General features: G+C 45.5%; 1 protein-coding gene across 7 annotated transcripts in view; it reads left to right on the top strand.

Annotated features, from left to right (window-relative positions):
- Positions 1–20,882, top strand: part of RIMBP2 (RIMS binding protein 2) — a 352,577-nt gene that overhangs the window by 319,344 nt on the left and 12,351 nt on the right. For 4 of the 7 annotated variants that reach the window (XM_030582927.1, XM_030582926.1, XM_030582930.1 and 1 more), the window contains 3 exons: positions 3,677–3,794; positions 16,998–17,182; positions 20,556–20,724. In XM_030582927.1, the coding sequence (XP_030438787.1) occupies positions 3,677–3,794; positions 16,998–17,182; positions 20,556–20,724 (472 nt within the window). Of the gene's footprint in view, positions 1–1,372; positions 2,105–3,676; positions 3,795–13,625; positions 13,779–16,997; positions 17,183–20,555; positions 20,725–20,882 lie in introns of all 7 variants that reach the window. The other 3 variants (XM_030582924.1, XM_030582928.1, XM_030582925.1) reach the window with 2 other exon arrangements.

The raw sequence follows: 20,882 nt of genomic DNA, 5'->3' as shown, positions 1-20,882 counted from the left end.
TCTCTGCTGCCACCTTATTGCGTACTTCTGGTTCCAAATGATGAGTGTAGTTGACCAATCAGTTCATAATTCAGGTGTTTGTAACTCTAGTGTAAAAAATTAACTCTTTAAAAACTCCCTAGCCTTTGAAGAAAAATAAAACAAAAGCCAGCTCAGTCTGTCTGCTCAGAGTCAGCCTGAGCAACAGGTTTTGTAATGTCCCTGGAATGTCAGCAAACTCAGGCTCTCTTGGACCAAAAGGGAAGGAGAATTCCAAAGTCACTAAGAAGATCCTGCCCCCCGTGCTGCCCACATGTATGAATCCAGGCACTGTCTGCTCAGAAGTCCCAAGCTGATTGCTGTCATTGGGGTAAAGCACAGAGAGGGGCGGTCTCCATGACCCAAATAGCTAAGGGCTCCATAAATCAAAGCCAACACCTCTTTTACCTTAATTTGGATAGCCCAGCATCTGCTTCAGAGACCCAGAGAGACACATTTGCACAGGATCCTTCAATTACACTATTTTCAATTTTTGTAAGCCTAATATAAAAGGTGTCTTTTATTTCATTTATCTAAACTGTTCAGTTTTTATCCAGTACATTGTAGTTCTTACTTACATCTGGTATGTACCAAGACTTATCTTTGGGTCAAGTAACAGGTTACTTGTCAAGTAAGAGTTTTATTAATTAGATTAGGATGATAGATCCAGTGTGGACCGGTGACTGCAGGTAGCCCCCAGTTCTCTGTCTTTTTTGTGGAAGCCAGCCTTAAAGAGGGTGCAATTTTTATCAGGTTGTGGAGGGCACAAGAACTCCTATTTTGACATTTACAGGGAGCCCTGTATGACTTCATACCAACCCTGAGTTTGCTGTCTTCAGGCAGGACAGCATTGTGGAGTTTCTTGTTAATCACCTAGGATGCTTTAACAGGTGCAAAGCAAGAGAGAAAACTCTGCTGTAGAAAGCATTCCGAGATACGCTCCACGGACGAAAACAATCCCAGCTTGGCATAGAGCACAAAGAACACTAAGCACTAGCACCATATTCTAACTTCACCTCCACTCTCACCACGGCTGAACTTGTATGCAGCTTTTATTGCTTTGTGTTGAATGCATGGGTTTATTCTTGTTAAAGCATCACAATATCAGCTGTGTTTGTACTGACCTCCCGTGTTCTATCTGACACCAAGCCAACTTAATCATGTCTTTATTTTCAGATTCCTGTTCAGAGCATGACATCCCCCTCACTGAATAAACTGCATGCCTTATGTTTGCCATTGCTCTAAAACTAATTCTGTCTTTATTTTTCTTTCCTCCTCCCCCTTTTCCCTCCCATTTTATTTTTATCATGCACTGTTTGTTCCCCACCTGTTTTTAACATCACATGTTGTTAAGGAATGCTCTAAGAATAGGACCACTGAAGCCGCTTTTTTGGAACAGCCTGACTTTTCACAGCAGACACACCACAGTAAAAAGCTTTTCAGTATCCCAGAAGTAGCCGAAGAGGATGTTGAGTATTCTGAACTGTTGCACAAACATGGTTTTGGTACGTCCTATAAAATGAAACCTATGGTAGCTAGATGCACTAGACCTCCTAGACCCTACAATCAAGACAAACAGCACAACTTCTGGTACCCCGCCAAGCACAGAATTTCAGGCATGGAGGATTTTGCTTCAGAAGACAAAGGCTATAACTACAGTAGATCCTTAACAAGAAGCCCTGACAGCGGACTAGACTGTGGAAGTGAGGAAGAAGAATCTCGTTTTAATTTCAGAAATGCTTACAATTTGATTTCTGCCAATGTTGCGCCTAGCTGTTGTGCAGAGACAGATAACTGTTCATGCAGAAAAAGCACAAGGCCATTGCTTGCTCGCAGGAAAACTTTAACCAGGCAAAGCAGCATTGAAGAAGACTTTGACGACCTGGGTCCTTCCTTTATAGAGCCCAGAAGTGAGGAGGCCAAGTGCGGTTATGAGAAAAAGCCTGAGACTCAAAAATGCAATAGAACAGATAATTTGACTGGCAAAGATGTTCAGCAAGTCTGGAAGATCAATTTACAAGTAAATGACTCTAGGGCAGCTGTTCCACATGCAGAGCCATCCCACAGAGATGCAGAAGACTCTCTGGTGTGTGAAATAAAACTTCCTTCTAACATCTGCCTGTCAAATCCGTCTCTTTTCTTTCTTGTCTTTTCCTCCTCCAGCTTCTTTTGATTTTTTTTCTTAAAATCCATCTTTGGGACCTATCTCCTGTGGTTGTTTTATTTCTTTCCTCCTCACATGATTTTTTATTTATTAATCTGCATTTTGCTTCACAAGCTTCTTTTGTATCATGCTGAAATCAGTTTAATTTGCTTTACAACAATGATTTTCCCACAGAACAAATTACAATAATGGCTGCTTTGTTAAAGGACAACTGAATCTAAATTTTAATAAAGGGTTAGCTGAACTATAATTTTCCAAAAGTTTGTTTTTATCTTTAAAGTGACTATCAGAAAATTGCTTTAAAAAGTAAAAATAAGTTTTATTTTTAACTGGAAAAAAGAAAGCATTTCATGGATTTTTATTTTGATGGTCTGTCTTAAAGATTCCATTTTGTCATGTTGTTTTTGCTCTCCTCAATCCCAGATTTTCAGGAATTGCTCTTCATCTTCAGTCCTCTCTGGGCAAGTACCAAGAAATATCTTCCTCACAGTGACAGTGACCAAGCAAGCTTCTTGGAGTCACAGAATTCATCGTGTTTCCATTCTCCACCTTCTTCCTGCACTGTCACTTCTTTGCCCTCTTTTTTAGACCATCTCTTCTTGCCTTTGAAGTTGCAGACTGCATCTCTGAATGGGATTGCAGACAAACAGCTTCTTCCAGAGGGACAAGCCAAGGCTGTTCCACATCTTAATCCACAAGGGTGCCTCTGTGATCCTGCCTGTTTGCATTTCTGTATATTAGCCCACAAGAGAGCCTTCGTGAATTTGCATATTTAGGCCTCTCTGTTCCCAAAGAGAACTAAATACGTTTTAGCCTCTCATCTGCAACTATCTCCAATCTAATGTCTTATGTAAAAGTAGATTCAGCTGTTGCTGTATGCCGGGCCCAGCAGTTTATTCTGAACTGATCATTTAAAAATTCTATTAAAATTGGTGCCAAGGCTGCATTTAATCTCAGCTGTTGAAAGAGACACCCGGGAAAGCTTCTGCAAGGGTTAGTGACCACAAAAGACCTTTTGAGAGGAGCAGTGTTCTCAGAGACCCCAAGAGGAGAAGGACATATGCTGGTTAATGTGCTGCAAACTGTGCAAAATAATCTAGGTTAAAAAAATTAAATGCACTGACCTGACCCCCTCATATACTATCTTCACAGCTCTAGTGTGAGTGGTCTTAGTCCTCTTCAGGGAGAGTTAAAAGTGCTCTGAGCCAAGTTAGCAGCAACGACAAAGGCAAAAGAATGTTTCCAAAATTATTATTATTCTTTCTTTGTTCTAATGTGTGACTGCTATTTACAAAGGGTGCGCCATTTTTCAGGGAACCATTTTTCTTTTGCAGGTTTAGGAGGCATCAGTAGAACTTTTCAGCTAACCTTTCAGTTAAAAACTACGTTTAGTTGCCTTTAGAGCTTATGCTTCTGAAAGTGATTGACATTATTAACATGCCTTTTTATGCATCCAGCTGTGTAACTTGCAAACCTGTTGTTTTTCTTTTTTAGCTTTTAGGAAATCCATCATCCTCTGGACGACCTGACAGGGTGGAGCACACGGGTCGAAGGTTGTCTCATGCCAGTGCAGTCCCACAAAAGTCTCGACCAATGTTGGTCCCTTCCATTGGTTAGTTGACCTGATTGGTGCATTTCTATTCTTTACAGCCACAGAGCTGGGGGATTGGTAAAACAAACAAACAAAGCCCAAAACCTTTTAATCACAATGATTCTAAATCTTTTATATAAGATGAACTAAGATTAAAACCAACTTTGTCTTAGGTTAAATATGAGTGTACTGGAGATTCTTTAAGGGTCTGAACCAAAACCTGCTGACGTCAGTGGGAGTTTCTCCATTGACTCCAGTGAGCTTTGGTTCAAGATCTGTGTTTTGGTTGATGATAGCTACAATTTAAAACCTACAGTAGACAATTCATTCTTTAAAATAAATTAAGGCACGGACATGCTATGAATATGATGCCTAAAATAAGTGCACTCACTCACTCATCTATCCATCCATCCATCATTCCATTCATCTACCATCACCTTCCATTCTCTTAACTACTTTTTGGAATTCAGCAAGGAAAATTGAGATCATTAAATTAAATGAGCAAGTAAGACTGAAGTACGTCCATTGGATTTGCTTTTTATATTCAAGCCATCTCTGTTCTGGTTAAATCATGACCTAAAAATATATTTTGCCATCTGCAAGAAATTCCAAAAAGTACTGCAGATAAGATAATGGAATCAAGACACCAAGCACAAAAACACTTTCACCAAAACTTGCACACCACACAAACAACTAGGAACAGTCACGCAGAAATGCAAGAAACACAGGAGTGTAAATAGAGAACTGTTGACAATGTACAGAAATAAAATCTTCATGTGATGTAATTCCTCTGGTGCCTGTGCTTAGATTAGATGATTCCTTAATAACAGTGTACACAGAAATCCAGAGAACTCAAGGCAACATTAAGCAGTTCTGGCCTGAAGCTTTATCTGTGAATGAGAAACTTTCCACGCAGAAAGCAACCTCATAGTGATACTTACTATAAAGCAACATGTTTTTTTTAATTGTTAAACATGAAAAGTTTTCTCCAGTTCCTTCCATGGATACACAGCAGAATAACCATTTAGGAAATTTAAACATACACCTTCATGGTGTACAGCACCCTCTACAGATTTGTAAAGTTAACAAGATTTTGCTCTCAAGAGGAAAAAAGACGGTTACTCACCTTTGTAACTGTTGTTCTTCGAGATGTGTTGCTCACATCCATTCCAGTTAGGTGTGCGCGCCGCGCGTGCACGTTCGTCGGAAACTTTTTACCCTAGCAACTCCAGTGGGCCGGCAGGTCGCCCCCTGGAGTGGCGCCGCCATGGCGCCCAATATATATCCCTGCCGGCCCGCCCGCTCCTCAGTTCCTTCTTGCCGGCTACTCCGACAGTGGGGAAGGAGGGCGGGTGTGGAATGGATGTGAGCAACACATCTCGAAGAACAACAGTTACAAAGGTGAGTAACCGTCTTTTCTTCTTCGAGTGATTGCTCACATTCATTCCAGTTAGGTGACTCCCAAGCCATACCTAGGCGGTGGGGTCGGAGTGAGAAGTCGCGGCACGGAGCACTGCAGTTCCGAAGGCCGCATCCTCTCTCGACTGCTGTACCAGGGCGTAGTGGGAAGCAAAGGTGTGGACCGATGACCAGGTCGCTGCCCGACAGATTTCCTGGATGGGCACACGGACGAGGAAAGCTAGCGACGACGCCTGCGCCCTGGTAGAATGCGCAGTCACACGGCCCGTAGGGACATGGGCCAAGTCATAACAGGTCCTGATGCAGGACGTAACCCACGAGGATAACCTCTGGGAGGAGATAGGAAGCCCTTTCATACGGTCCGCTACCGCCACGAAAAGCTGGGGGGATTTGCGGAAGGGTTTGGTCCTCTCTATGTAGAACGCGAGAGCTCTACGGACATCCAGCGAGTGGAGCTGCTGCTCCCTGCCTGAGGAGTGAGGTTTTGGGAAAAAAACCGGGAGGAAAATCTCTTGGTTGACGTGGAAGGCTGAGACCACCTTGGGTAGAAAGGCAGGGTGTGGTCTAAGCTGTACCTTGTCTTTGTGGAAGACCGTATATGGGGGGTCTACCACAAGGGCTCGGAGTTCCGACACCCGTCTAGCTGAGGTGATGGCTACTAGAAAGGCAGCCTTCCAAGAGAGGTAAAGCAGGGAGCAAGTAGCTAACGGCTCAAAGGGGGGCCCCATGAGCCGGGACAACACCAGGTTAAGATCCCAGGTTGGAGCAGGGGGACGGACGTTAGGGAATAACCGTTCCAGCCCTTTAAGAAATCTCGACACCGTCGGGTGAGAAAAAACGGAGCGACCGTCCGCACCCGGGTGAAAGGTGGAGATAGCTGCCAGATGGACTCGCAACGACGATAAGGCCAGACCTTGCCCTTTGAGGGACCAAACATAGTCTAAGATTTCGGATACCGAAACTTCCATAGGGCGGAGATTTCTCTCTACGCACCAACAGGAGAAGCGTTTCCATTTTGCCGAATATGTGGCTCTTGTGGACGGTTTCCTGCTGCCCAAGAGCACCTCTCTCACAGGCGTGGAGCAGCGCAGCTCGGAACCAGTTAGCCACACAGGAGCCACGCCGCTAGGTGCAGCGACTGCAGGTCTGGGTGACAGAGAGACCCGTGGTCCTGGGTAATCAGGTCCGGATGAAGGGGCAGGGGAACTGGGTCGGCTACGGCCAAGTCTAGCAGCATGGTGTACCAGTGCTGTCTGGGCCATGCCGGGGCCACCATGATCACACGAGCCCTGTCTCTGCGCACCTTCAGGAGGACCTTGTGAACCAGAGGGAACGGAGGAAACGCATAGTACAGGTGGGTCGACCACTGGATGAGGAAGGCATCCGCTATCGACCCCGGCTCCCTGCCCTGAAAGGAGCAGAACGCTTGGCACTTCCTGTTCCCCTTGGACGCAAAGAGGTCCACCCGGGGATAACCCCACCTCCGGAAAATGGAGAGAGCGACGTCCGGGCGAAGGGACCACTCGTGTGACAGGAAGGATCTGCTCAATCGATCCGCCAGCGTGTTCCGTACTCCGGGAAGGAAGGAAGCCCTGAGGTGAATGGAGTGGGCTACGCAAAAGTCCCAGAGTCGTATCGCCTCGAGGCACAGGGAGGAGGACCTGGTGCCGCCCTGCTTGTTGATATAATACATGGTCGTCGTGTTGTCCGTGAACACGGCTACACAACGACCCTGAAGCTGATGACAAAACGTTTGGCAAGCAAGGCGGACCGCTCTCAACTCCCTCATGTTGATGTGTAGCCCCACCTCCTCCTGGGACCATAGGCCCTGCGTCCGCAGGGTCCCTAGGTGGGCCCCCCAGCCTAGATCTGAGGCATCCGTTGTCAGGGATACCGAGGGCTGAGACGGGTGAAAGGGAAGACCCGCACACAATACGGACTGGTCCAACCACCAGCCGAGGGAATCTAAGACCTTCTGGGGGACTGTGATTAACATGTCTAGCGGTTGCCTTGGCCTGTAATGACTGATAAGCCACAGCTGGAGAGGCCTCATGCGGAGCCGAGCGTAGTCGGTCACAAAAGTGCACGCCGCCATGTGGCCTAACAGGGTTAGACATGTCCTCACTGACGTCAACGGGGCTGACCGCAAGCGTTGAACGATCGCCGCCATGGTCTGGAACCGCTGCCGAGGCAGCGAGGCCCTGCCCACAGTGGCGTCCAGGACGGCCCCGATAAATTCCACCTTCTGAGTGGGCCTCAGGGTGGACTTGTCTGTGTTTATCAAGAGGCCCAGACTCGCAAACATGCCGGTGATCACGCGGACATGGCTGTACACCTGCTGTTCCGACGTGCCCTGAATCAACCAATCGTCCAGATAAGGGAACACGTGGACACGGTTGCGCCGAAGATGCGCCACGACAACTGCCATGCATTTTGTAAACACCCTCGGGGCCGTGGACAGGCCAAACGGGAGGACCGCAAATTGATAATGACGAGCCCCCACAACGAAGCGGAGGAAGCGTCTGTGGCGTGGCCAAATGGCAACGTGGAAATACGCGTCCTGCATGTCGAGGGCGGCGTACCAGTGTCCCGGATCCAGGGATGGAATGATGGTCCCCAGGGATACCATGCGGAACTTCAACTTCACGAGGTATTTGTTGAGCTCTCGCAGGTCGAGGATAGGCCTGAGGCCCCCCTTGGCCTTGGGGATCAGAAAATAGCGGGAATAAAACCCCTTGCCTTTCTCGTTTTCGGGAACCGCCTCTATAGCTCCTTTGCTGAGGAGCGTCCGCACCTCCTGCCGAAGGAATTGCTCGTGAGAGGGGTCCCTGAAGAGGGACGAGGAAGGAGGGCGGGAAGGAGGAAACGAAACAAACTGCAGGCGGTACCCCGTCTGCACCACGCTTAAGACCCAGCGGTCCGATGTTATTTGGGACCACGCCGGGAGGAAAAACGAAAGGCGGTTGGAAAACGGGGGGGAAGGATCCATAGGGGAAACTGTTACTGCGCCCTCGAGCGCCCCTTCAAAATGAAGGCTTAGGACCAGGCGGGGGTTTTGAGGAGCCTTGGTTCTGCCCCCCTTGGTTCCCCGACTGCCTGCGCCTCCCGTTCCTGCCGCGGCGCCTGTAAAGGTCCTGCCGCTGGCGGAACTGGGAAAACGGCCGACGGTGCTGCTGTTGTTGCGGCCTAAAGGGTCTACGCTGTGTCACGGGGGTGTGCATCCCGAGGGACCGCGCAATGACCCGGTTGTCCTTTAAACTCTTAAGTCTGGGGTCTGTCTTATCGGAAAACAGGCCCTGGCCTTCGAAAGGAAGGTCCTGTATCGTGTGCTGGAGCTCTGGCGGAAGGCCGGAAACCTGCAGCCAGGAGATGCGACGCATCGTAACTCCTGACGCGAGGGTACGGGCAGCCGAGTCCGCAGCGTCCAAGGAGGCTTGTAAGGCCGTGCGCGCGACCTTCTTGCCTTCGTCCAGGATGGCCGTAAACTCTTGGCGAGCATCCTGTGGCAGCAGCTCCTTAAATTTGTCCACTGCCACCCAGGAGTTAAAGGCGTATCTGCTCAGCAGGGCCTGCTGGTTAGAGACCCTGAGCTGCAGCGCCCCAGCCGAATACACCTTACGGCCAAGGAGGTCCATCCGCCTGGCTTCTCTGGACTTGGGGGCCGGAGCCTCCTGGCCGTGACGCTCCCTATCGTTCACCGATTGCACTACCAGTGAACCGGGAGTCGGGTGAACATGTAAATATTCGTACCCCTTAGAAGGGGCCATGTACTTCCTCTCGACTCCTTTTGCTGTCGGAGGGATGGAGGCCGGGGACTGCCAGATAGTATTGGCATTGGCCTGGATGGTCCGTATGAACGGCAGGGCGACCCTGGTGGGAGCATCGGAAGAGAGGATGGTGACAATTGGGTCCTCTATCTCCGAGACCTCCTCTGCTTGCAGACTCAGGTTTTGAGCCAATCGCCTGAGGAGGTCCTGGTGCGCCCTGAGATCCAGCGGGGGGGGACTGTTGGAGGAGGTACCCGCCACCGCCTCATCCGGGGAGGAGGATGATGAGACCCCAGGCACAATAGTGTCCAACTGAGGGTCTTCCTCAGCCCTCGCCTCTGTCTCCGGAGCCACAGCGGAGTCCTGCTGTTTGGACCCTTCGTCCCCTTCCGGGGAGGGAGGGGGGCGAGACAAAGAGGCTTCAGGGGCCCTACGCTCCGCAGTCGCCGGCCTAGCAGGGAGCTGCTGGGGGCCCTGGGCCTGATGGTACGCCCAGGGTGTCCAGAATCCCCACTGTTGTGGGCCTTGGTCCTGCAGCGGCGGATCAGCAAACAGCGCCGCCTGCCGGTCGGTGCCCAGCGCATAGCCGCTGTCCGTCTGGGAGGATACGGACGGCTGCCTCGAGGGCCACGGCGGGGCCGACCCTGGATGGTACGGGTCTGCGCGGGCCGGCACGGAGGATCGTCTCGGTGCCGGGGACCGGTGCCGGGAGTCATATCGGTGCCGGGATCGGGACCGGGACCGGGATCTGTCACGGTGCCGGGCGCCGCTTCGGTGCCGGGACCTACTACCAGCTCGGTGCCGGGAGATCGACCGGGACCGGGACCTGCCACCAGCTCGGTGCTGGGAGGTCGACCGGGACCTGCCACCAGCTCGGTGCCGGGAGGTCGAGCGAGACCGGGACCGGGACCGGGACCTGCCACCAGCTCGGTGCCGGGAGGTCGACCGGTGCGGTGAGTAGCGTCGGGACCTGCTCCTGGAGTCGCGGTGCCGGTGACGCCGACTGGAGCCTGACCGCGACCGTCTCGATGCCGACCGTTGCCGCGAGTGCGACCGGTATCGCTGAGGGGAGCGGTGCCGGGACTGCGAGCGGCGTCGGGATCTGGAGCGCCCAAGACGTCGGGACCTGGATGGCGAACGACTGTCTCTGGGCGGCGCCGACAGCATGGGCTTGCCTCTGGACACAACCCGCACCGGAGGTACCGGGGGTGGCAGCCGAGTGGGCTCAGTCAGGGCAATAAGGTCCCGAGCCGAGGCGAAGGTCTCCAGAGTGGATGGGACCACTATCTCAACCCCAGATCTCATGGGGGAGCTCGGCGGCACCGGACTCAACGGACCCGCCGGGCCCGGAGTCAACGGTGCTGACGGTGCCGGCGGTGCCGCGGCCGATGTTGAGGCCGGGCGCTCAAGCCGGGTCTGCCTGGCCGGAGTATTAGACTTCGACGGCCTAGGCTCTGATTCCGGTGCCGGAGAAGGTCGGTGCCGGGGAGTCTTCTCGGTGCCGGAGCGATCCGGTGCCGGTGCCGAAACCACGGTCTGCGAAGTCGACGGGTCAAGTGCCGCCTCCATTAGGAGAGTTCGGAGCCTCTGATCCCTCTCCTTTTTTGTCCTCGGCTTAAAAGCCTTACAGATGCGGCACTTGTCAGATCTGTGCGATTCCCCGAGGCACTTCAGGCACGCTTCGTGGGGATCGCTGGTAGGCATGGGCTTCTTGCAGGCCGCACGCTGCTTGAAGCCTGGCGAAACAGGCATGAGCCTGGCGCCCGGTGCCGGGAAGGGCTAAGCCCCCGGCAAGGAACTACTTAACAGCTATTTACTAAACTATCTACTTAACAATACTAATTAACAACTATATAGAACTAGAGATAAGCGATAAACAAGCGATAGAAACTAGGAGAGCTAGGGACGTGGAGGACAGCTATGCCGCGCTCCACAGTTCCAACGACCGACACGGCGGTAAGAAGGAACTGAGGAGCGGGCGGGCCGGCAGGGATATATATTGGGCGCCATGGCGGCGCCACTCCAGGGGGCGACCTGCCGGCCCACTGGAGTTGCTAGGGTAAAAAGTTTCCGACGAACGTGCACGCGCGGCGCGCACACCTAACTGGAATGGATGTGAGCAATCACTCGAAGAAGAACTAATGGATATTAGGGACACAATAATAATTTATGATAACTGTGGATTTTTAAAAAATACAACTGTAATTCATAAAGGGATTCTAAGTGCCTTTAATAAGTATATGTAGAGAGTATGATTCTCCTCCCACTTACACTGCTATAAATCAGGAGTAACTTCACTCAAAGGAATTACTGGTGTTAAAAGAAAAAGAAGGTGTAAAGAGAGAATCAGGTCCACAGAGTGCATGTGCAAATATCAGCCTGTAACTATTAGTTGAGCCAGATAATTATCAGCTGATAAACATTCTCAGTATAGGCTGGTGTTTGCTAGATCAGTGTCTCCCTTTTCTTTTTTGTAGCTTTTTTTTATCAAGAATAAATATTGTTTGGGGAGAGGAGTGAATTATGCCTGGAATACTTAAAATATATTGGTCATTTAAGGTTTCCTTTTTATCACCTGTTAAAATAATTTAAGAACAAATAGTCGGGGGGGTTGAAATAATGTTGGTTAAATTAATTCTTTGAGTTTTCCTTTAACTCTGATTTTAACGGAAAGATGTGGATTGGGTGGGGACCTGATTAAATACAGGCCTCGCTTTCTCTAAACAAGTTTGGAACTCAGGGAACTATAAAATAATGACTTCACTGTTCTGTAGCTAAAGAGCAGCATTTTAAGAAGTAGATAAGAAGGAATTCATTTTTTATAATCCGTCCACATTCAAATTGATAATTAAACAGAGAACAAAATATAAGGCTCTAATCTGCTGCTTTAGTGTGAGTTCAAGAATGCATTAGTGTATTTTGCAGTAAGTATGCTCTGTGAATGCTTTTCTGGGGAAGTCACATTAGGATTGAATTACAATATTGTCTAACACTGATAAGACGTAACCCACAGTGGCAGTATTTTCAGCATCTAATGAAAGAATTACTTTCTGGTCTTCTGTGAAATAGATGAAAGACCCTATCCAGTATCATTCTTATTGTGATGTGGTTATGGTCCAGGATTCCTAACTGCCGACTTCTTTGATTGTATTGCCATGTTTGAACAAAGAGAACAGATTTCTAATAGTGTTTACAGGAACAGAACTAATGTGAAGCTGAGTTATCAGGCACTGCTCTCTTAACTCAGCAGGGCATTTAATAAAATCACCATAACCGATTAGTTAGCGATTAAAAATGTAATTGGTGATACCCACGGTGTAATAATTACCCATGTCAATAATGTATGTCAATCAAAACAAGCTTTGGATAAAAATCACAAAATAGTCATCCTCTGAAGACTTGCTACAGAAAACAAGAGGATGGGCGGAGCAGATAAATAGACTGAATAAATCCAATGTATCCAATCAACCCCTGTAACAGAGCATTGTACCAGCTTGATCACACTGTTGTCACTCAGGCAAAGCTCCTATTGACTTCCAAGGGAGTTTTGTCTGAGTGAGGACTGAATAAAACAGATATTATGGCTCTGTCATCATAAAAAGAGGGTTCTTTTACCAAAAAAAAAAAAGTTGGGCCAAATTCTAAAGTTTTTATTGGCACAAAACTCCCATTAACTGCAGTTAGTAGAGGTTTTATTCCATTAGGGCCAAAGAATGTGGGACTGCTTACATTTATCAGTATGAGTTTATTTACAAGGTCACAGTTTATTCCCTTATAGAAATGTATTGAGCGCTGCATATTTGCTCAGCATCACTAAAATGTTACTATTATTCTTAAGTCAGTAATATTGTTTTTATAAGGGTTTGACTGTTCATATGTTGTTCTCTCCTTGAAAATTAGCTTCAAGTCAATCAACAACACAGTTAAAATCTTATGGTGATAACTGGAGTTTCCAGCTGTTAATTTGCCTGCATGATATAAAACGAAAGGAAGTCCATAAAAGTGATAAATGAACTCCAGAAGGAATAGTTAGCAGGAGGGAACTCCAAAATTGTGATACTTCTAGGATAAATATTTCCTGGGACACATCTTTATCCAAAAGGCCCCCAAATTTAAAATAATTTTAGATTATTTCCCTTTTAGATTACAATATATATTTCCATTAACATCTCCTTGGAAACAGAATATTTTCAACTTAATTCTGGCTTTAGATAATCTACTTCCAAAGATAAAATGTATTTTACATTTTCCCCTTGACCTTGCAGAAGTGGGACATAGGATTACAACATTGATTGTTGTTATTTATTATTTGTGTTATCATAGTGCCTAGGAGCCCCAGTCATGGACCGGGATCCCATTGTACTAAGTTCTGTACAAACACAGAACAAAAATATAGTTTCCTGCCCCACAGAACTCAAAGTCTGCATTTACCCTCCAGCAATCCAGGCAAGTTTTAAAAAGCATGAAGGCAAGACCCTTTAAAAAGCAAACACCCCTTTCTGTGTGCCTGTAGAAGTCAGTAAAACTGCCACACATAGTTCTGCAGGTGTTTAGCCATCCTGCTCTTGCTGAGTCAGAAAAGAAGGTAGGCAAAGCCTGCCCTCAGGAGCCTCCACTGAGAAAACTATGAAGTATGTTTAATAGATCATTCCCTTTTTCTCCATAGAAATTACAATGGACAGTAACAGTGAAGGCGGTCGGTCTCGGTCAGGTAGTGAGGGAAATATTTCACCTGTAAAAGAAGAAGCTTATTATCGCAGAATTGATGGACACAAGAAATGGTCTCAGCAGCGTACCATGGCCTCTGACTATAGATACGGTATGCCGACCCTTCTTCATCCTTTCTGACACAAGACGCATTTAGAGCTGGGTGTTAATGAGTGCCGTTTCTATATGACAACATTGCATGCAATGCAGAATGCAAGGAAAGCTAACTCTTAAATCCTCTCTGCCGTGCTTCCAGGTAAGTTTCTTCAGCTCAGCTCAGCTCAGCTGTAAGGGAGGAAGAGCCCTTAGTCATCCACTGATAACTGTCATGCAACCAGCTTTCCATACTGAAACAAGTCAAAGCACAGTGCATTGCATGAACCTCTGTGAAGCGACGCCTTTATCCTCCATGGCTGTTTAACATCAATAAACATCTAATGTGTGCACCTTTGAACACTCATTGATCAAAAAGATCACCTTTCAACTTGATTCATAAATCTAGCACTAAGAGCCAAAATGGGGACGGTTCATCATCATCAAACCTTCCATAGTGAGAAGCAGCACTACTCAAGCTTCAATCCTAGTTTATTGGTTTGGCTTAGGGCTGATCTGAAGCCCAAAGTATGTGTACCTGCTTGTATCACTACAAGTGCTAATTGACATATGTAAGGTAGTAATTGTCTCCCACCCATTATCGATTGTGTTTGCTGCTTCATCAACATAATTGCACAAAATTCTCAGCTTTTCATAGCTCATTACACAGTGAGTTAAAGTACTTAACCGTTCCCACCGAGAGGTGTCTTAGGCCAGGTCTGAAGCTGGGAGAAGCATAAAGTTTTGTTTTCATCTTTCAAATGAATCAAAAAAGAAGTCAAAGTAAACATTTAAACAAATCAATAATAAAAATGTGTTCTTTGAGTAGATGCAGCCTTACCCCTCCCCTGGCTGTATATAAGAGCAGCTGTCCCAGCCCCCTCCGTTCCTTTTCAATACCCATGGCTGGAGTCAGAATGCTGTGTGTCTTCACTTGACATGTCTGCTCTCCATTTCCTGAGCCCTTTTCTTGTATGTAGCAGCAGTAGTACATTAGGTTTAGTTTAAATGTTAGTTTAGAGCTCAGGCGATGTCAATGGCATTTCTAAATGACATTCCTGTATTGGACAGCTGCAGGATGGCCAACTGATCCTCTCTGCATACTTGTGCAAACTACTATGCCATCACGGCTGCATCCAGATTAGATGCAAACTTCGGGAAGGCAGTCCTGCCGTCCTCCTTTAAATAGACTCCATGCCCCGCCTCCTGCAAATATTGGAATACATGACTGCATCTGCTCAAAGAACTAAAAATGGTTACCTACCCATAATTGTTGTTCTTCAAGATGTGATGCAGATGTATATTCCACAATCCATCCTCTGTCCCCTTGGCATCGGAGTCTGTACTTCTGATGTTCGGTGCAAAGGAACTGCAGGCATTGGGGAAGCACAGCCTTTGTACAACCAGAGGAAGGGCTAGGATTCAGGGTGTGAGCACCACCCCATGGATACTGCTAGGCAAAGTTGTCAAAATACGGTGCCCAGGCTGCGCACACACCCACATGGAATACACATGAGCATCATGTCTCAAAGAACAACAGTTACAGGTACGTATCTGTTTTTTAGGTTTGAGAGCAATAAGCTCTGAATATATAGAACCAGATCATCAATTGGTATAAATGAGCATAGCTCAGGGACCCCCAGTGGAGCTATGCCAATTTACATTAGCTGAAAATCTGGCCTACAGCAGCCAGTCAACAGCCTCTGAGCAAACTATAAATAACTGGGCATCTCACAAGATGTCTACTCTGATTGCCTGAAGCAGATGTGACCATTCTGAATCATCACCATTCCCGTTCAGAACTGTTTTGATGAAGTCTGTGCACAACTCATGCTTGTAACTAACTCCAACTGACTTCAGCTGGAGTTGGCTGCCAGTCCAAGAGGGCATAATTTGACCTGTCTCATTTAAAAAACAAAACGTGCAATACTCAGAAGAAAAACCCTGTTTTGCATTTTCAGTCCATCTGACAGTGGGAATAAAATATCATTGCAACTGGGGGGAAATCCCCGTTGCCATTTGTCCATGTCCTGTCCTTGTTCCACTTCCCTTTTGTGCTTTGTGCCTGTATAAAGCTTCCTGGCTGGACTGTGTTTCGCACCCTTTGGCTGTTCTGCATTTCCTTATCCACCTTCTTTACAGTGTTCTGGTCACAAGTTTTAGTAGCCATCCCCTTGAAGCTGTGCCCCTCTAAACTGACCTTTTTTTAATTACAAATTTTTTTTAATAGAGTGATCTGGCATTAGGAGTAGGTAAAGAGGGGAGGGTCATCTTAAAAAAAGTTCTATATAAATCCTTAAGCAAACATTTAAATTATTTCAATAAATATATAATCTCTATGATGCAGATATCATTACAACAGAAATATTGGGAATAAATATAGAGATTTAACATATAAAGCAGGCCTTTGGGGAAAAAATTGATCGTAGTGGAAGATCTGGAAGACTGTGTGGTGTAATTAAAGGCCTTGATTCAGTAAAACATTTAGGCAAGAGGTTGACTCCTGTTGAAGTCAATGGGACGTAAGCATATGCTTAAAGTTAAACGTGTGATGGGCCAAGATTTTCAGCAGTGATTTAGGTAGTCTGTGTTTTGGGTGCCCAACCTGACATATTTTGAAGGGACCTGGCTTTTACCATGCATTGGACAAAGGTATTGGTCCTGATAATTCCCAATTCTGCACTGGGCTCTTTCACCTTCACAAAGTTCAATGCAGGGTCAGTGTCTTAATATATATATGGGTGATATGTATTTGGCTTAAATGCAACCCTTGCTAACAGGTCTAGATGGACTACAACACAATTGTAGGCAAGAAACAAGTGTATAGGAACACAACTAGGCCATAAACATATTTTGTTATTTTTTGTAGTATTGGTTTAACCTTAGTCCCATTCACAGGAGGGTTGGGACCGTGTTAGCAATACCTTTGTTTAAACACCGTTGTGGCTAGTCGTGTCCTAGTGCCGTTCCTCTGACAAATGCAAGCACAGGGCTTGACTACACAGTGCATTCGTCCATGGTAGAGGGATACAAATGCTAATGTTCACTAGGGAGCTGCGCCCTAACTGGCCTGTGTAGACCCTGCTGGAGCACATTCTAAGTTCCCTAGTGCATGGTAATGTAGTCCCATTTCAAACAGAGATAGAGGAACAAATTTCAGACCTAAATTGAAACAAGTTGAAAAATTATTCTGACTTGCATTGCTGAATTTTTGCTCCTTCTGATCTTACTTTCACAGATGGATACTGTAGTCGGGACCACCTTTCGCCAGATATTTATGAAGAATCAGAAACAGATCCTGGCACAGAGGATATTTCTCCTCGAATATTTGTTGCTCTCTTTGACTATGATCCACTGACAATGTCCCCCAATCCTGATGCTGCAGAAGAAGAGCTACCATTTAAAGAAGGACAGATCATAAAGGTGGGAATCTAAAAAACAAAGCAAACCAAAGACCTGGTCTTGGCAAACTAGTCCTCGTGGGTCCATTCACACAAGAGTTTCTAGGACCTTTTCTTTAGAGCCACATGCATTTACATATCATGGCATTGAGAACTGTCATATGCCTGGTACTGATGGCGTTAAAAAAATGAGATAGAGGGTAAAAGTTTCAAAAGCACCTAAGTGATTTAGGTGCCTACATTCCATAATTTTTTTCATAGCAGGCTCTGAAGTTACTTAGGCTGGGTCATCAGAGATGCTTAGGCAGTGCTCTGCTCATCATTGCGGTACCTTCCCACTAGGTGGCCTACTGCTTAGTGTAATCAGCCCTGAGCTAGGCTCCCCATACAGTGCATGGGAGAGTTAGGCACCTAAGGGATTCTCAGAAACCAGCAAGTTTAGTAGGGAGCCACCTACATAAGCCAAGAGCAAAATGTCCTGGAGAAGGTTGGGGCATAGGCACCTATGCAGCTGACCTGCTCCACCGGCTGATGATAGGGTTTCTCTCCTCTCCTGGAGTAAAGACACTGAAGCCAGGTCAGCCCTTTAATAGCAGCTGAAAAAATGTGGCTCCTGCTCATGCTTGACCTATGTTTCCGTATGCCCCCCGTTGTCTTTGTGCAAGTGCTGTGATGTCCCCACTGCTATTGGTAGACTGCATCTGGCCCTCTTGCTGAGGGATCTTACAGATTTCTCTGTTTGCGTATGTGTTAGATAGCTATCTTCATCACATCACTAGTCTGTATGAGCCCTGCGTTGCCAGTGGTCTGGGGCACTCTTAAGGCTTTATGTTGCATTCCTTGCACACCCAAAACATCCACTCCCAGATGAGAAGGACATTGCCTCACTTCCTAATGGAAGCTAATTGACATCCTACTTGTAAAAACTGTAACAATGGGTGGATCAGGCCCTATGTGTTTGTTTAGCAGATACAAAACACATGAATTACATTCTTGAAAACAAAATGAGTTAAAGCTATATAATTGTTAAAACACATATTGTGGAAAATCATGTAAATATATTTAGTAAATTCTATTAAGTTCTCAAGCAGTGTTTTTCTTACTTTGCCTGTCTATAAATTTCAATGATCGTTGATGGAAATATTTTTTGTCAAGTTTATGTGCGTGTATGGTGAAATCAATGTTTACTGACATTTATCATAAAAGTCTAATTCTTCAAGTCTACTAATATAAGCAAATGATTAAAATACTGGAGCAGAATGAATATCTTCACAAACAAAAACAAGTACTTCTATATTCCCATGTGTTAGGCCTAACTGGAAATATAGCATAAAGCCAGTTATGCCAACCTGACTGAAGTCAGGCTAGCAGGGGTCTCTGGGTAATCTTTGAGTGGGAAAGTACTGAAGAAGCAGTATGTTGTTCAAAAGGTTGGAAAATAATGAGATAAGGAAGAAATGGAATTCCTGGCATAATATTACTTGCGCTGTTCTGAAAATGGTTCATTAGACTCCCAGACTTCTGTGAATTATTGCCTGTTTCTGTTCTACGTCTATTCCTAACTCCCCTACTTTCCTGCTTGTTAGTGATTGTTAAGGCATTATTACTCACATAGATTAATTAGTCTTAACAAAAAGAATCATATCTGATAGAAGTTTTGGTTTCTAGTAATTAGTAGAAGGGGGTGGGTTGCTTAAATGCGTGATTAGTGACGCGACGGAACTGTCTATAAAACCTTATGTTAGTTGTAAAGAGGCAAGCTGGTTCTTTTTGAAGATGAGCTTGCTCTTTTTTGTCGTGTGCACTCTTCAATAAAGAGCTTTTGTTCAGACTTTGCTGGTGTTGCCTGTCACTCTCATGGTCAGACAACTAACTTTGCCATTATTGGGGCACTGAGGTCCCCAACACATAGTTTTGGGGTAATCATATCCAACGCCAACTGAGGCAATAAGTAAAATGCTTAAGGTATAGAACATCACAATACTGTGCTTCACTATACTTAGATGTTTGTATCATGATCATCTTTTAAAATGTTTAACTGCCAGCTGGATGGTGGAAGTCACTATTCTTACGATTTAAAGTACAGTTCCACTAGCCATGATAGTTACTTAGGGTATGTCTGTACTAGCCGCCAGAATTCATAAACTGCACAGATTCCCCAAATAGTAACATATAAAAATCATTGTTTTGCTGGTAAACTGAGGAGACTTGACCTGGAGTCACTGACAGTAACTATGCCCTGGTCTACACTGAGTATAGTTGAAGTTGACGTACTTAGATTGACTTACCATGGTGTCTTCACTGCAGTGAGTCTGTACTGATTAAAAAACTCAAATCCTTCCCAGCCTAATAATGTATTAGAAGGAGAGGTGGCACTCTAGACAATAATCTATAGCTTATGTACATACAATTAATACAACTGAAATAGAATCATATTCTAGATAACTCCTAAGATTCAAGGCCATCTTTTAACTAGTTTTAAAAAAAAATCAATAGCATCTGCGATCTTTGTACAGGAAAGATCTAAAATAAATCAGTCATTCAGTCTTAAAGACATCTTTAAGTAGTTCAGTCTTAGATTCAGTCTGTATTTGAATCTGTAGCCATCTTCGTTATTTGATATCAACTGTATTTTTCACAAATGCAAAGAAAATAATATTTTTAAGCTACATCATACAGTACTGAATTTTCAAATATTTTCACAAAGTTTCTTGCTGTAAGCTTCATTTCATTAGCGTTTGGTTAGTATCAAAGATGGGACAAACTGATTTAATTTGGCTTCACCTGTTACTGGGAATCGGATTTTGGAAACAGTTCTATTATAAGTAAAATACTTTCTTGTATGTGACAAAAACAATGAGGAGTCCAATGGCACCTTAAAGACTAACAGATTTATTTGGGCATAAGTTTTTGTGGGTAAAAAAACTCCACTTCTTCAGATGCATCTGGTATGTGAGGTATGCATAAATCTTAGATACACACAGCATATTTCACGCAACATGATTTCTTGATCTAACCTTGATTTTAATCTACTTAAAAGTTTAATCTACTTAAAATAATAAAACTTGTTCCAATTCTTTAAATGCTCACTGTAGCCTCTACCACCATAAATAGTGATGCAAATAATATTAAGACTTTTGGGGGGGAGGGGCTTTTAAAGGTGTTTCTCACTTATGTTTATGTCATAGCTAACAAAACAGCTGATTTCTGCTGAAATGTATGGTATCACAAAACCTAGTGCTCTGTTAAAAAAAGCAAAAAAAATCAGAGTAGCTGTAAATAAACACAAACCCAAATCCAAAGATACCTTGCAATCCTTCAGGGACTGTTTTGTAATAAATCTCAAATATTAAAACAACATTGATTGATCAGTTTTTTGTGTCTTGAATATTTAGGTTTATGGAGATAAAGATGCTGATGGATTCTACCGGGGAGAAACTTGCACAAGACTTGGCCTCATTCCATGTAATATGGTCTCTGAAATCCAAGCAGATGATGAAGAAATGATGGATCAGCTTCTGAAACAAGGGTTTCTTCCTCTGAATACACCTGTAGAAAAAATAGGTAGGGGAAAATATATGTCCACATAATAGCAATTTAGTGCTGTTAACTTGGCTGTTTGCGCTTTGGCTTTTTTTGATGATGTGGCACATGCATATAAATTTTACAGCAGTCTGCTACTCTAAGGGATACGTTCTGTGTCAACATCTTGCTTGTGTTTT

The sequence above is a fragment of the Gopherus evgoodei genome, chromosome 13, assembly GCF_007399415.2.
Source record: "Gopherus evgoodei ecotype Sinaloan lineage chromosome 13, rGopEvg1_v1.p, whole genome shotgun sequence".
Classification (NCBI taxonomy): domain Eukaryota; kingdom Metazoa; phylum Chordata; order Testudines; family Testudinidae; genus Gopherus; species Gopherus evgoodei.
This window is presented reverse-complemented; position numbering and strand designations above follow the sequence as displayed.